The 13,171-nt window shown below is 32.0% G+C and overlaps 1 protein-coding gene and 1 pseudogene across 5 annotated transcripts in view; both read right to left on the reverse strand.

Annotated features, from left to right (window-relative positions):
- SGCZ (sarcoglycan zeta) overlaps positions 1-13,171 on the reverse strand; it is a 781,719-nt gene that overhangs the window by 265,896 nt on the left and 502,652 nt on the right. For all 5 annotated transcript variants that reach the window (XM_036228605.1, XM_036228604.1, XM_036228606.1 and 2 more), the window contains exon 2: positions 9,103-9,297. In XM_036228605.1, coding sequence (XP_036084498.1) covers positions 9,103-9,297 — 195 coding nt within the window. The remainder of the gene's footprint in view (positions 1-9,102; positions 9,298-13,171) is intronic.
- LOC118609565 lies at positions 8,697-8,815 on the reverse strand (annotated as a pseudogene).

Here is a 13,171-nt window from a genome sequence, read left to right on the forward strand (position 1 = left end):
TTTTTATATGTCTAGGCCTGTTTTATGCTCAATTTTAATAGAAAGAATCAAGTTAATTCACGTGATGTCTGCAATAACTATGAATTTGGAACAGAAAATGACTAAGAATAATAATAGCAAACTCTTATATAGCTGTTAGGATAGTCCAGTCACTTCTAAAGAATTTTCGCCATTTTAATTCTTTTAATTTCAACAACAATTAAATGATATAAATAATAACATTGCATCCATTCTACAAAGGAAGAAACTGAGCCACAGTTTAAATAACTTGCTCTAGATAATACAGGTAATAAGCAGCAAAACCAAGATTTAGATCCATAGGGCTGGCACCAGAGTCTGTATTTTTAACCACTGTAGATGAGAGGTAATTTTGTCAAAATCAGCAATCTAAGAAAATCTTGATACTAATATCAACTTTATATGGGGAAATTCCTCACTGGATGGTAACAGAGACTCAAGCATTTTCCCTGGCTCTATAATACTTCTGAATATAAAATGAATTCAATTTATGTTCTTAATTGTTGCATACACAAAAGAGAGCCTAATAATTTATGGATTTTTGAAAGTAATGAATACTTACTAGAAAGAGCATGAGGTTCAGAATTTTATTAAGTCTGATTTTAAGTTCATGTTTTATAACAATTCTGTAAGAAATGCAATATAAAAACCCATATCTCTTATTTTGCCCTTTTGGTCTACTTGAATAAGATTCCTCTCCATCCATGTCTAGTTTCGACTGTAATTGATCCCTTTGATCTTTCTTTCAGTAATGAGATTAGCAGGGGCTTATTTTGTTTGCTCTGTGTGTGTCTTTCATTTACTTATTTTTTATTAAAGTACATTCACAAAATCACAGATATCCTAAACAAGAGACCAAATTGGCTCAAATTTCTGTAGAAAATCTTAATATTTCATTTTTTTAAACTGTTAAATGAAGAGGCATTTGGGGAAGTTATGTGTGATTGTGGTGAGCAGGCTAAGGCTCCGCAGCAGAAGAGACTGAAAGTCAAGAAACACACAGTTATTTTCTTTCACTCTTAAAGGCCAGATTACTTTTTCTAGAGGGACTGTAAACAAGTGATGGTACAGAGAATCTGGGATATGACAGTAATTTACAAATAATTTCCCTCTAAATGCAGCATCTCTTAATTACCGACTGATCTTGCCTCAAGAAAGATGAAGCAGGATAGTGTAGAAAAAATATATTTTTTGCATAAAATCCAAGTTTTGTGTGTGTGTGTGTGTGTGCGCATGTGTTTGTGTGTGTGTGAGAGAGAGAGAGAGAGAGAGAAAGAAAAGATTGAGATTTTCCTGTAGTTATTACTGAGGGGGTCAGTCAGAGCTAATAATTGGAGCTTCAAAGAACTATACTTTCACTGAAAAACTATCTTACCTAAGTGCTTTGGGATTTTTTGGGAAAAAAAAGTGCTATGCTGTCTTACTGTCAAGGGAAGCTAGTCGCCTTGGTTGAAAAATGTGAAAAGACCTGAGGAATGCCACTCCATTAATGGCGTGTGTGTGTGTGTGGTGGGGGAGACAGAGAGAGCGAGAAAGAGAGAGACAGAGAGAGAGAGAGAGACACACAGAGAGAGACAGAGAGAGACAGAGAGAGATTGATTTCAGTTAAAAACAAAAGCCCATTAACATAAAAACTGAAATGAACTGGACTCTGAAGCAGTTTTAAGTGGAAAAATGAAAACATTAAATTTGAGACTCCCTCTACTGAAAGTAAATCCAGATTGTTTAAAATTATAGTCAATTAAAAATAATACATCATGTATTATATGCCTGTCAAAGACACCAAGATAAATAAGATAATAAGATCAACTTCTGCTCCTTGAGGAATCCCCACATTAGTGGGACTGAGGGAAAGTTGGTGAAGGAGAAGAGTATATATTTAGATAAACCATTATTATATATCTAATACAACACAGTAAGTCCTATCACACAGATAACATATATGAATATATATATATATATATATATATATATATATATATATAAATCTGTAATAAAGGGACACCTAAACAACAAACCAATAAATAAGGAGGGTCATTATGAGATAGCTGGCTATCAGATTTGTGGTTTAAGTGGTAGAAATGTATGTTAGCTGACAATTCTATATTAAGAGTTAAGAACAACAACAACAACAACAAATGACCCTTATAGGATGCTGGTGGTGGTATCAATTGATTCAGTCACTTTGAGGGAAAATTAATAACGAAAGTCAATATTTCTAGACCTACACTTTAGACTTTAGAATTTAGAGAAACTCCTATACATGTACAACTACAATTATTGATATTGAAGAATGTTCACTGGATCATTGTGAGAGCAATTTAAACAACAACAATCATTGGAAACAATTCAAAAGGAGAACTGATGAATAAATAAAATCTGTCTATTCAATGAAATTTACAGCATAAATAAATTTCAGCTACACACATTAATAGAGACAAATCTCACATATTGTTGAGCTAAAAACAATATTGTTTGAGGTTTATATATACATATACACATATGAAAATAAAAAAAAGCATAAATATATTCAGGATCATGGTTCTTTCTAGATAGAGTTAAGAGATATTGGTAAAGTTTACTTTTCCATCTGGGTGATAGTGGCACAGGTATTCATTTTATTGTTTATTATTGTTATTATTATTATATATGCCTTAAATATACAGTATATGTGTATTCTTTAGTAGGATAAAATATTTCATAATAATTAAATCAAAGTGTTAATAATGGTAGCTCTCTATACAATTGATGTGGGTAATCAAGACTGGGCCTGCTTCCCTGGACTGTATTAGGTCTTAAATTCAAGGGATTCTAGGGATTATTAAAGTTAATGCTCAGAACACAAAAGTGCATTTTCAATGTAGAAATTCATAGATGCCACTGCGTAGGCCACAGAACCATCTGTCTTCTGCCTTCAAAATACAGCAGTGGAACATGTCAACACCCTGGGCCTTCTAGATCTTACATTCTGTCCATGGGGAGTGGAAACATGATAAATAAGATTATATAAAGAGAAACAATTTTGTGATGAACTTGGTAAGAAAAGAAAAAAGTAATTAAAAGTCAACAAAATATGGTTATTTCATATTTAAACTTCACATATATCTATATCTACCCATAGATTCTAGGCAAGAAATAAAAATGTATTTGGGATGAAAACACAGTAATGACAAATATAAGAACTGACTGAATACATGGAGAAGAAAAAGTTCATTTTGAAGTAATGGTCTTATTAGAGAGTGAAATAAAGAAAACCGTGAGAGTAATGTTTTTGGATAGACACACTAACAAAAAATAGCATATTACAAATATACTTTAGCTATCTTTGGTAGATTGATATGGCTATAAATAATATGTCACTGAGTTAATGGTGAAGATTAAAAAGAAAAGTCACAAGAGTGACATGGGAATGTGTGATACTTCACTTACCAAGGTATTAGAAACAGGACAGGATTTAAGACTCAGAAAGATGTTATTTCATTTTCCCCCAAATTAACTTTTAAAAATTTTAGCTTAAAAATGTTAAAAGCAGACACTAAATGTAATATATGTTTACTCAATTTTAGACAGATAACACTAAAAGAAAAGAAAATGTGATGAAAGATGTAAATGACAAATGCTCATAGCTATAAACAGGAAGATATGTTTAAAGGGTTTATAATATTGTGAACATATAACTGTAATAATATAATATAGTTACTATTTAAAATAAAAGCAAGTGACAACTGAAGAAACTAAAATGAAATAAACAAATGAGACTATATCAAACTAAAAAGTTTCTGCAAATCAAAAGGAAACATCAAACAAAGAGGCAATCTACTGAATGGGAGAAGATAGCTGCAAACAGTGTCTTGGATAAGGGACTAATATCCAAAACATATGAAGAACTCATATAACTCAACAACAGCAACAAAAACAACAAAACAATTCAATTAAAAAATGTGCGAGGACCTGAATAGACACTTCTCCCAAGAAGACATATAAATAGCCAAAAGACATATGAAAAGATACCCAACTTCGTTAGCTATAAGGGAAATGCAAATAGAAACACAATGAGATTCTAACTCACACCTGTTAGAATGGCCATCACCAACAGAACAAATAATAACTAGTGTTGGAGAGGATGTGGAAAAAAGGAACTCATACACTGCTGGTGGAAAGTAAACTGGTACAACTGCTATGCAAAACAGTATGGAGGGTCCTCAAAAAATTAAGAATAGAATTACCGTATGTACCAGCAATTTGTCTTCTGAGTATCTACCCGAAAAACATTTATGTGTAAAGATATATGTACTCCCATGTTAACTGCAACATTATTCATGGTGGCCAAGACATGAAAATAACCAAGTATCTCTTGATAGATGACTGGATAAAGAAGATATGGTAAATACATATAATGGAATATTACTCAGCCATAAGAAAAGATGAAATACTTTCATTTGTGACAACATGGATGAACCTTGAGCTTATTATAGTAAGCAAAATAAGTTAGACAGAAAAAATTGAAAACCGTATGATTTCACTCATATGTCAGATATAAAACTGAAAGCAGCAAAAGAACAAGGCAAACGAAACTTACAGATAATCAACGGTTCAGTGGTAATCAGAGGGAAAGGGGGAGGGTTGAAGCAAATAAGGGTAAAGAGGGTTGAATATCTGGTTATGAAAGTAGATTTGGTTTCGGGTGGTGAACACATACTGCAATATATAGCTGATGTAGTCTCAAATTGTACACTTGAAACCTATATAACTTTATTAATCAATGTCACCCCCAATAAATTTAATTTAAAAAAGTAACTGCATAAGAATCTCTGTTACATATTCTGATTTTTAGACATAAAAATCTATATCCTTGAAGTGTATAAGTGTATAAGTATGTGTGTGTGTGTGTATTTGTGTATATGTTTATCTATGTGTATATATATTTATATATGTGTGTGTTAGGACATATTGTGGTCTTGATAAATTAATTGAAAAATTCATGTCAGAATAGAAGAATGAAACTATTAGAAGAATGACAAGTGATTTAATAGGCTGGTTTGCTTATCATTTAAAGGAGGATTCAAGCAGCTAATGAGTGACTGAATGAAGAAAATATTGTATAGTGTCCCCTACAACACATGGAAGGTTGAAGTTGCTTTTCAATTCTAAGACTATGATATTCGATCCTACTTCTTGTGGTATTTTCTTTTCACCCAACATTCATTCTACTGATCATACAAGTCTCTAAAATTTTTTTCCACAGTTTGTTCAATTAACTGATTATATTTCGATTATTATCCACATCCCAGTGCGTATTCTTGACTTCAAACTCAGAACATTTATGAACTTCCTTAGCTTTTTGCTTAATAAATGGCGCTCACATTTTTTTTTCTTTTGATGACTAGTTAGCATATCTAATCAAATTAAGTTGCAGTTGGATGCTACTGACTTATTTGGCATTTCTGTGAGTAAAATGACTACTTTTTATTGTATTAATTTTCAATTTTCAAATGTAGAACTTACTTACTTAGAATGAGCACTTGAACCAAGAAGAGAATACTGCTTCAGCAGAATGCCTGGATTTGATAGTTCTGGAGGATAGTCCATTAATAATGAACCACAAAAGATATTATACCAACCAACCATAAAACAAAGTCAGCAACAACATGTGATTGGGTTACACTGATCGCTGAAGAATGAGATTTTAAAATCTTTCTCTTCAACTATTTCTACATGCATCAATTCTTATAGCCAGGAAATTACTGTTTATATCTATCTTAAGTCTTTTACCCCGTAGTATAAACTCATTTCCTTTTTCTGGATTTTCTGCAGTTGGATATCTCAATAACAGAGTGATTTTACTTTCTACAAAATGAGAAACAGAATAAGATCATATCAATCATACAGATATGCATAATACTGGTCATAATGGTAGACTTCAAGAAACATCATAAAACAGGTTGGTGACTACCTTTGCTCTACTGAAAACAATATTTTGATAACAATAACATGCCCAGTTTGCTCAAATAAAAGATGTTAACAGCCACATATTTTCATGTATTAGATGGCAACGGTTAAAATGAAAATGAAATACATTTTGTGCAAATCAATAATACTCCCCAAACAATTTACACATCATTTACTACTTCTTACTATAGTATGGCAAGTGGTTTTCGTATTCATTCTAGAGATAGACATCATTGCAATGCATCAGTGAAAACATAAAATTGATTTTTTTTTTTACTGCTCTAATATAAGAGGATTACAAATTGTTTCACATTTTTCAAGTAGATATAACTTATTCTGATGTGCAGTATTCGGAACTGCTAAATTCTGCAACTACTTAAGTAATTTAGTAGTAATTTAGTTCAATTATGAATTACTGCATTGAGATAGGTAATATGTTACCTTACAAATATTATCTTGATGCGATAATTACAATTTCATCTTTCTTTTTATTTCAGCTACATACAAATAGCTTACATAGCTGAAGGAAGAATATTCCTCAATTTTGATTATAAAGAAGTAAAATTGTAATTCAAAAAGAAAAGATATGCCCAAAATTAAAATAGATAAATGATAGATAGGTAGATGATAGATGACAGATGACAGATGATAGAGATAGATAGATAGATAGATAGATAGATAGATAGATAGATAGATAGATATTAAGCCTCCTTTGGAAATAAACTTTTCATTATCCCCAGGAATATGTTGATATTTACATTTTGACCAGCTGAGGTTCAATTAGATAGCTCCATACGTGACAGAAACCCTAGATTTTGAGAACAAAGGTGATTGTTTCAATTATTTCCCCTGAATGGCTTATCTAGTCTTGGTCTCAGCGTGGGGCAAGATATTGGGAGCCTGATGCATGAAGCCATGTAATTATGTGTTTAAGTCTATTTTCTTAATTAATTTAAATATGCTTGAGAAGTTTACATGGCTTGAATCTGAAAATTCCTGTGGCTTGGTCACTGGATAGAATCAAGGCTCCCTGAAGTGAGAGTTGATCACATCTTTCATGAGGTTTTGAAAGATGCCTTTTGGTAGATGAAATTGAATGCTCAAAATTTCAAAACCTGGAGAAAATTTTTCTATGCTTTATCTCATTTTATTTATTCATTTTTTTTTTAAGTTAAGAAAATTAGGTTGAAAACGCTGCTGGCAGCAATTACTAATTTGGCTGATAGTTACCACAGCATAAAAGGATCTGCAGGGGTATACACATTACCCCTACGAATGTGACAAATGAATTATCAATAAAGCCCAGATATTAGTAAGAGAAGATAGGAGTAGAGCTCAGAAAACAACAACAACAACAACAACAAAAAGTCTAGGGGTAGAACCAGTGACATTTGTGACAAAATTCTTCTAAGCGTGTATAAGAAAAAGAGGGGAGGGGACAAAATGAGACAATTCTTGAGACAACGGAATGGTTCGATGTATTACCAAAGAATTACTTACATTAAGCAACAATTTACCTAGTAGCCCCCAAATCCACACAGGCTCACAGGCCTGGATCAATGACCCTGAACATTTATCCATATCTAGAATGCAGTTCATTTTTCTAATCCTGATACATATTGAGTTCTGTATCTCTTTTGTCTTGCATTTCTTTGTTAATAAAATAACTTCAACATTTCCCCTGTATTGGATAAAATGGAACCCTTGCTCAGCTTATTTTTTTCCACAAGCACATGCTGTTTTATCATGATTTGCACAGTTACAGTTTTTTGTTCTTTGGAAGGTTAGGCCACCTGCCCTTCCAGGCTTCTTCTAATTACAACTGCAGTGCCCTACACGATGGACAGAAGCTGGCTCATTTTCCCTTTTGACATTCTATTTCAAGTTAAGAGTTAGATGTTAGTAATATCAGGAAATTAAAAAAAAAAGAAAAAGAAAAACTTCTTTTGCTAAATCAATATACAGCAGTGATTTTTTTTTAAGTGGCACTCGATATAAGAAAGATCAGTGAAGTTAAATATCCAGCTTTACACTTGCCCCTAAGGATGCAAAGTTTTAAAGAATAATAGCAGTCTAGCCAGCAAGTGAAAGATACATCCTGTTTGGATGTGAAGATATCTGTGGTCTCTAAGTAAAAGCAGAATGTTTTAAAGGCAAAGTAGAGAAGTTTAAAAAACAGCCAGAAGACAAAAAATGAGCTAAACTGTACTTTGCCAAGCAGTTATTTTTCCAAATAAGTCATGTTAATTGGTTTAATATGCACATTCAATAAATTAAAGCAAAATTCACCAATAAATTATACAATGATTTTACTATTGTTATTAATTTTCATAAAAGATTGATTTAATTTCTGGTGTATCTTCTTACCACATCTGTGCTTCAGAAGAATGAGATTACTATCTGATAACAATTATAGACATTGATCCATGTAGCCCAAGTGAAATTCTAGGGTTTAGATTTGATCATGCAATATATTACACAGGAAGCAGTTGTAGAGAAGCAGATATTCTATATGAAGTATTTCAAAAGTATTTATGATTTCTAATATTAATTTTCTTATGAAACATCATCTCAAAAACAGACTAACTTCTTAGATTCCTAGGTACAGCAAACAATAGTTCATGCTTTTGTTTGCTTGTTTGTTTGTTATTTAGGCAAGACAACCCTTGGTTGACCTCACAGATTGCAAGGACCTTGTCAGCTTACAATCCCTTATTTTTTATTCTTTACACCTACAGCACCTGGTATTTCTAGGTGGCCTCCCATCCAAGTACTAACCAGGCCTGGCCCTACTTAGCTTCCGAGATCAGACGGGATCGGGCTTGTTCAAAGTAGCATGGCCACAGGCTCATGTTTGTTGGCTAAATGTTTTCTAACTCCAATGAGTCAGTGTGTTGTGGTGTCTTATTATCTAAATTTCCCACACTTAAATGGCAGGTAATAATATATGTGTGTCATGAATAAACATTGAATTCAGTCTTAAAATAATGTATGACAGCCTTTGGAATTTCAAGATACCTAATTGTAAAGATTAAGATGAATGAATAACTTTCAATTTGAAAAATAAAATAACAGAGCTGTATCATCTTTGAACCAAAAGCAATAAATATAAAATGAAATCATGGTGGTACTTACCACAGTGAAATTCATGACTTTCAATATCCATATTGTCATGGCTAAGTTAACTATCATGGTAACCAACAGCAGAAGGACAAAGAAGTATAAGCACCTCTTTCGCCATCCATAAATTCCCACTGGGTACAGTTGTGCATTCTCAGCCCTTGGCAGGCTATTCTGTTGTGTTGCTAGTATGTATTGTTCTCGTGTCATCTGGGAAAAAAGAGAAAAAGAAAAGAAGTATTCAAAAATAAAACCGATGATCTTTTAAAATTAAAAGACACATCATATCTAAGAATAATGGGTAGGGAGTACTCAAATAATTATTGCTGTGCAATTAAAATTAGCTATTAATTAAAATAGTTACAATGTCACAAGTCCCCTCAAATCATTATCATCGATGTTGCTTTTTTGAACTATTTAACTAATTGTTATATCTCTAAGATATATATTATTTTCAGTCAGGTTTGCAAAACCCTAACAATAGGCTTTCTCTCAGGAATCTCTGAAGACTCTCAGTTCTACTTCTAGTTGTTCAAAATCCAACAACTCTACACACATCCAAAATGCTCTTGAAATAGGTTTCACCTGTTCTTTGGGATAGAGACTAACTGAATCACAAGGTACTTTTGTGCCTTTATCTAAAAATGTAGGATATGATTTAATAGCAGTGTATATGATTTAATAACATTTCAGTGTATTTACAAGAACCTATGAAAAGAAAACACACTTTTATTTAGAAAAATATAGACATAGTTATTTCATTAAAATTTTTCCTTAGGACTTTATTGGTCATTTATTTTGGTTATATCTTAATGAGTTATTAGAAGAAAACTGATCTCTGAAAAAACACATCAATATACTATATTATTGTAAAATATATAATGATATAAGCAGAAATTGACTTTGGAAAAGGAGAGATGGTATTCTTTGGAAATATATAAATTTTGGTTTTAAATTAATTCTTTAAAAAGCAAATTTATTTTTTTACTGTCTAATACAACATAGAAATATAAATTATAAAAGTTAAAGACTATATACTGAGTATATGATATTCAAAATAACATATTTATTACCTGAAATGTGGAAACTTTAGTTTTAATAAAATGATTTTCTATAAAACAATAATTTTTCAGTTTTTTTCCCTTTATGTTTTTCTCAGATTTATTTTCTTGTGTATGTCAATGAAATGATTACTATACCAACAGAAACAATAAATAAATTATACCAAATTAAAAACAATAAAGAATTAAAATTACTTGTCAAGTATTATAAAATATGTGCTATAAAAGTACTAAGTTACAGTGTTTATTGACCCAATCTTACTTTAAATGAATTGAACTAGATATTGAAAAGTACAAAAAACACAAGTTCTTTTTGTTTTTTCCTATTTTTTTTAACATTAGAGCTGTAATTTCAAATTGCATTAAATGCAATGTTCAATATGTTTCCAATTTACGATTGAATTATATGATGCTCCATATAACAAAAAATAATTTTATACATTAAATCATAATTGTAAATGAATTAGAAGTGCTAATAATATTAGATGACTGAGAGTAAATTCATTCTTTTTATTGTCATTATTAATATTTAAGTTAATATTTGACGTTTTCTTGAAACGAGGCAAAAAGCTTTAATCTTCATCAGATTTCAGTTTGCAGGGGAGACATGTAACCTATGAACTGCTATGAAACATATGTTGCAAGAGGCAACACCAGACTGCTCCATTTAGATTTCAGTGTCTGACACCTAGAATGCTAGTATGTGTGTAAAAGTATCATCTTTTTTTCTAATCCCAATAGCCTTTCAGCTCTTTCAGTGAGGTTTTGTTATTTATTTTCTAAATTAGGAGTAGAGAAAGGAAAGCACATGTGAACATAACTAGACATGGCATCTTTCTGGATAGACAGAAAAGGCTCAAGAAAATGCAACCTCTGCTACTATCTGTGAGAACTGAAAAAGAAAATAAGAGGTGAAAGGAGATTATAATGCATAGGTTTTAAATTGTTGTTGGTTAATTTAAGGGGAAAAATCAAAATAAAAGCTATTAATGGAATGTCCTGTTTTATGTTTTGTAAGGGAGAAATATCTGAAAGGATGACCAAGTGCCCCGCCACATGTCTGTGTTCTCATGGCATTATAAACACAACTATAATGCAGAGATGTCAGCATGAAGACTCAAAGGAAACAGTAAATTATTTGTTTATTTCACTCACTAATTTAATTCATTGCAATTAAAATATAAATTGAACATCTAATTTCTGCTCAGACCTGTTCCTTTTGTTCCTTGTTATGGAAAATAGGAATACAAAAAAGAAGCATGTATCCCCTGGAAAATAAGCTAGATAACTTGGGAAACTGATTTCAATTTCTGATACGGAGCCAGTGCTTGGTACACTCATGTAGAAGTATACAACATCTTTGTGACCATAAACATTGAATCTTGGTTCCAAAATCCCTTAACCTGCTCACTGAGAGTAGTCATATTCTATAAGTGGTAAGTCTTGTTGGTGTCACTGTTCATTGAGCATCGATCACATAAAATTTAACACTAAAATTGTCTGTTATTTGTTCAGACCAGGAATGGAGCACAACAGACTACATGCAGTATCAGATTTATGAGCAGAGTTATAATCCCAGCCTGGCCATTCTCTTCTGTGCTTCTAGGGCGAGTCACTTAGCCTTTCTCTGTCCCAGTTTTCTCAACTCTCAAATGAATATTACATTGACTTATATAAGAGCAATATAGGGATAAAAAAGGAGAATGTTAAAGTGCCCGTTTCATTTTAAATGGTAAAAATACTTTAAAAATTTATATTCTACCTCTTAGCTAGTGGTCTCCTACTTAAGTGCTGTATAAATATTTATGCTGAAATTAATTTTAAAAGCTATGTCTCAAATATAACTTTAAAAACAAAATGTTGAAGTTTCCAAATGATATGGTATGAACACTACACAGCAAACAAGGCATTTTGTTTTCTGTTCCTAGAAAATGAGTCTCTAAACAGCTACTAATGTTGAGAGAGATTGAAAACAATACAGTAAAGTCCACTTACCATGGTGATACAAACTTCTTCCTACCTATGATACCTAATTCTCAAAGGCACGTTCAAACACGGCGATGGTTAAAATTTGCTATTTAAGAAAAATGACTATTTGGAATGGATTTTTTTTTCCAGTTGGTTTATGGAAAATACCGTAGTCAGGCTTTGCAGCCTAGAAAAGAGGCAGCCTAGCAACTGAATTCCAAGAATGACAAAAGGTATCTTGGTCAAATGGGCTGCCTCTTGAGATAGGAAACAGAAGAGAATTCTAGCCAAGCCTGACAGAAAAAAGAAACCTAAATAGGCATTAAAAGGGAAATGTTCCCAGATGAACAAAAGGTTTATAAAAATATGGATAATTAAAGAGATTTTTCAGTGACCCAGTAGTCATCTTTAGCTTATTTTACATACTTCATGCACTCTAAAATTAAGCACTTTTACAAAAGAAATAATTCTTCAGAATTTAATTGGACGAAAACTCAATCACAGTTTTGGGTCATCATTAAGGCATAGATTTAGATTTAGGTTCCTAACAATGAAATAAGTGGATTCTCAGATCTTTTCATGCAACAATAACAGAAAACTTAGCAATTAAAGCAGTTTTGAAGGAGGCTGAGAAGTCTTTTGCCCACTTAGATGTATACCAAGGGATAAATCAACATAGACAGTTCTGAGCATCATGTACAGGAATACTGCACGCATGAGAAGCCCACCAAAAAGCACTGCTACACATACATAGCTCGGGAGTTTAGCTGGGAAAATGGAAAACACACATTGTTTAAAGCAATAAAGATCAACAGGAAAATATGTTTAAGGAACGATACTAAGAAAGAGAATCAAAGAACGACTAAGGGCTGTTGGCTTTTATTCTAACAGCATGTAGAAAAAATGAGAACGAGAAAGACAGAGCATGGCTTCCACTGCCTTGATGATTAATTGGAAAGCACCTCCAGTTATGAAAAATTTGCAAACAGATTTCAAAATACTCTATTGAAGGTCATTTTTTTCTACTTTGACAACTTTAGTTACATTTTACAAGA

Source organism: Rousettus aegyptiacus, unplaced genomic scaffold (assembly GCF_014176215.1).
Source record: "Rousettus aegyptiacus isolate mRouAeg1 unplaced genomic scaffold, mRouAeg1.p scaffold_m13_p_11, whole genome shotgun sequence".
NCBI lineage: Eukaryota > Metazoa > Chordata > Mammalia > Chiroptera > Pteropodidae > Rousettus > Rousettus aegyptiacus.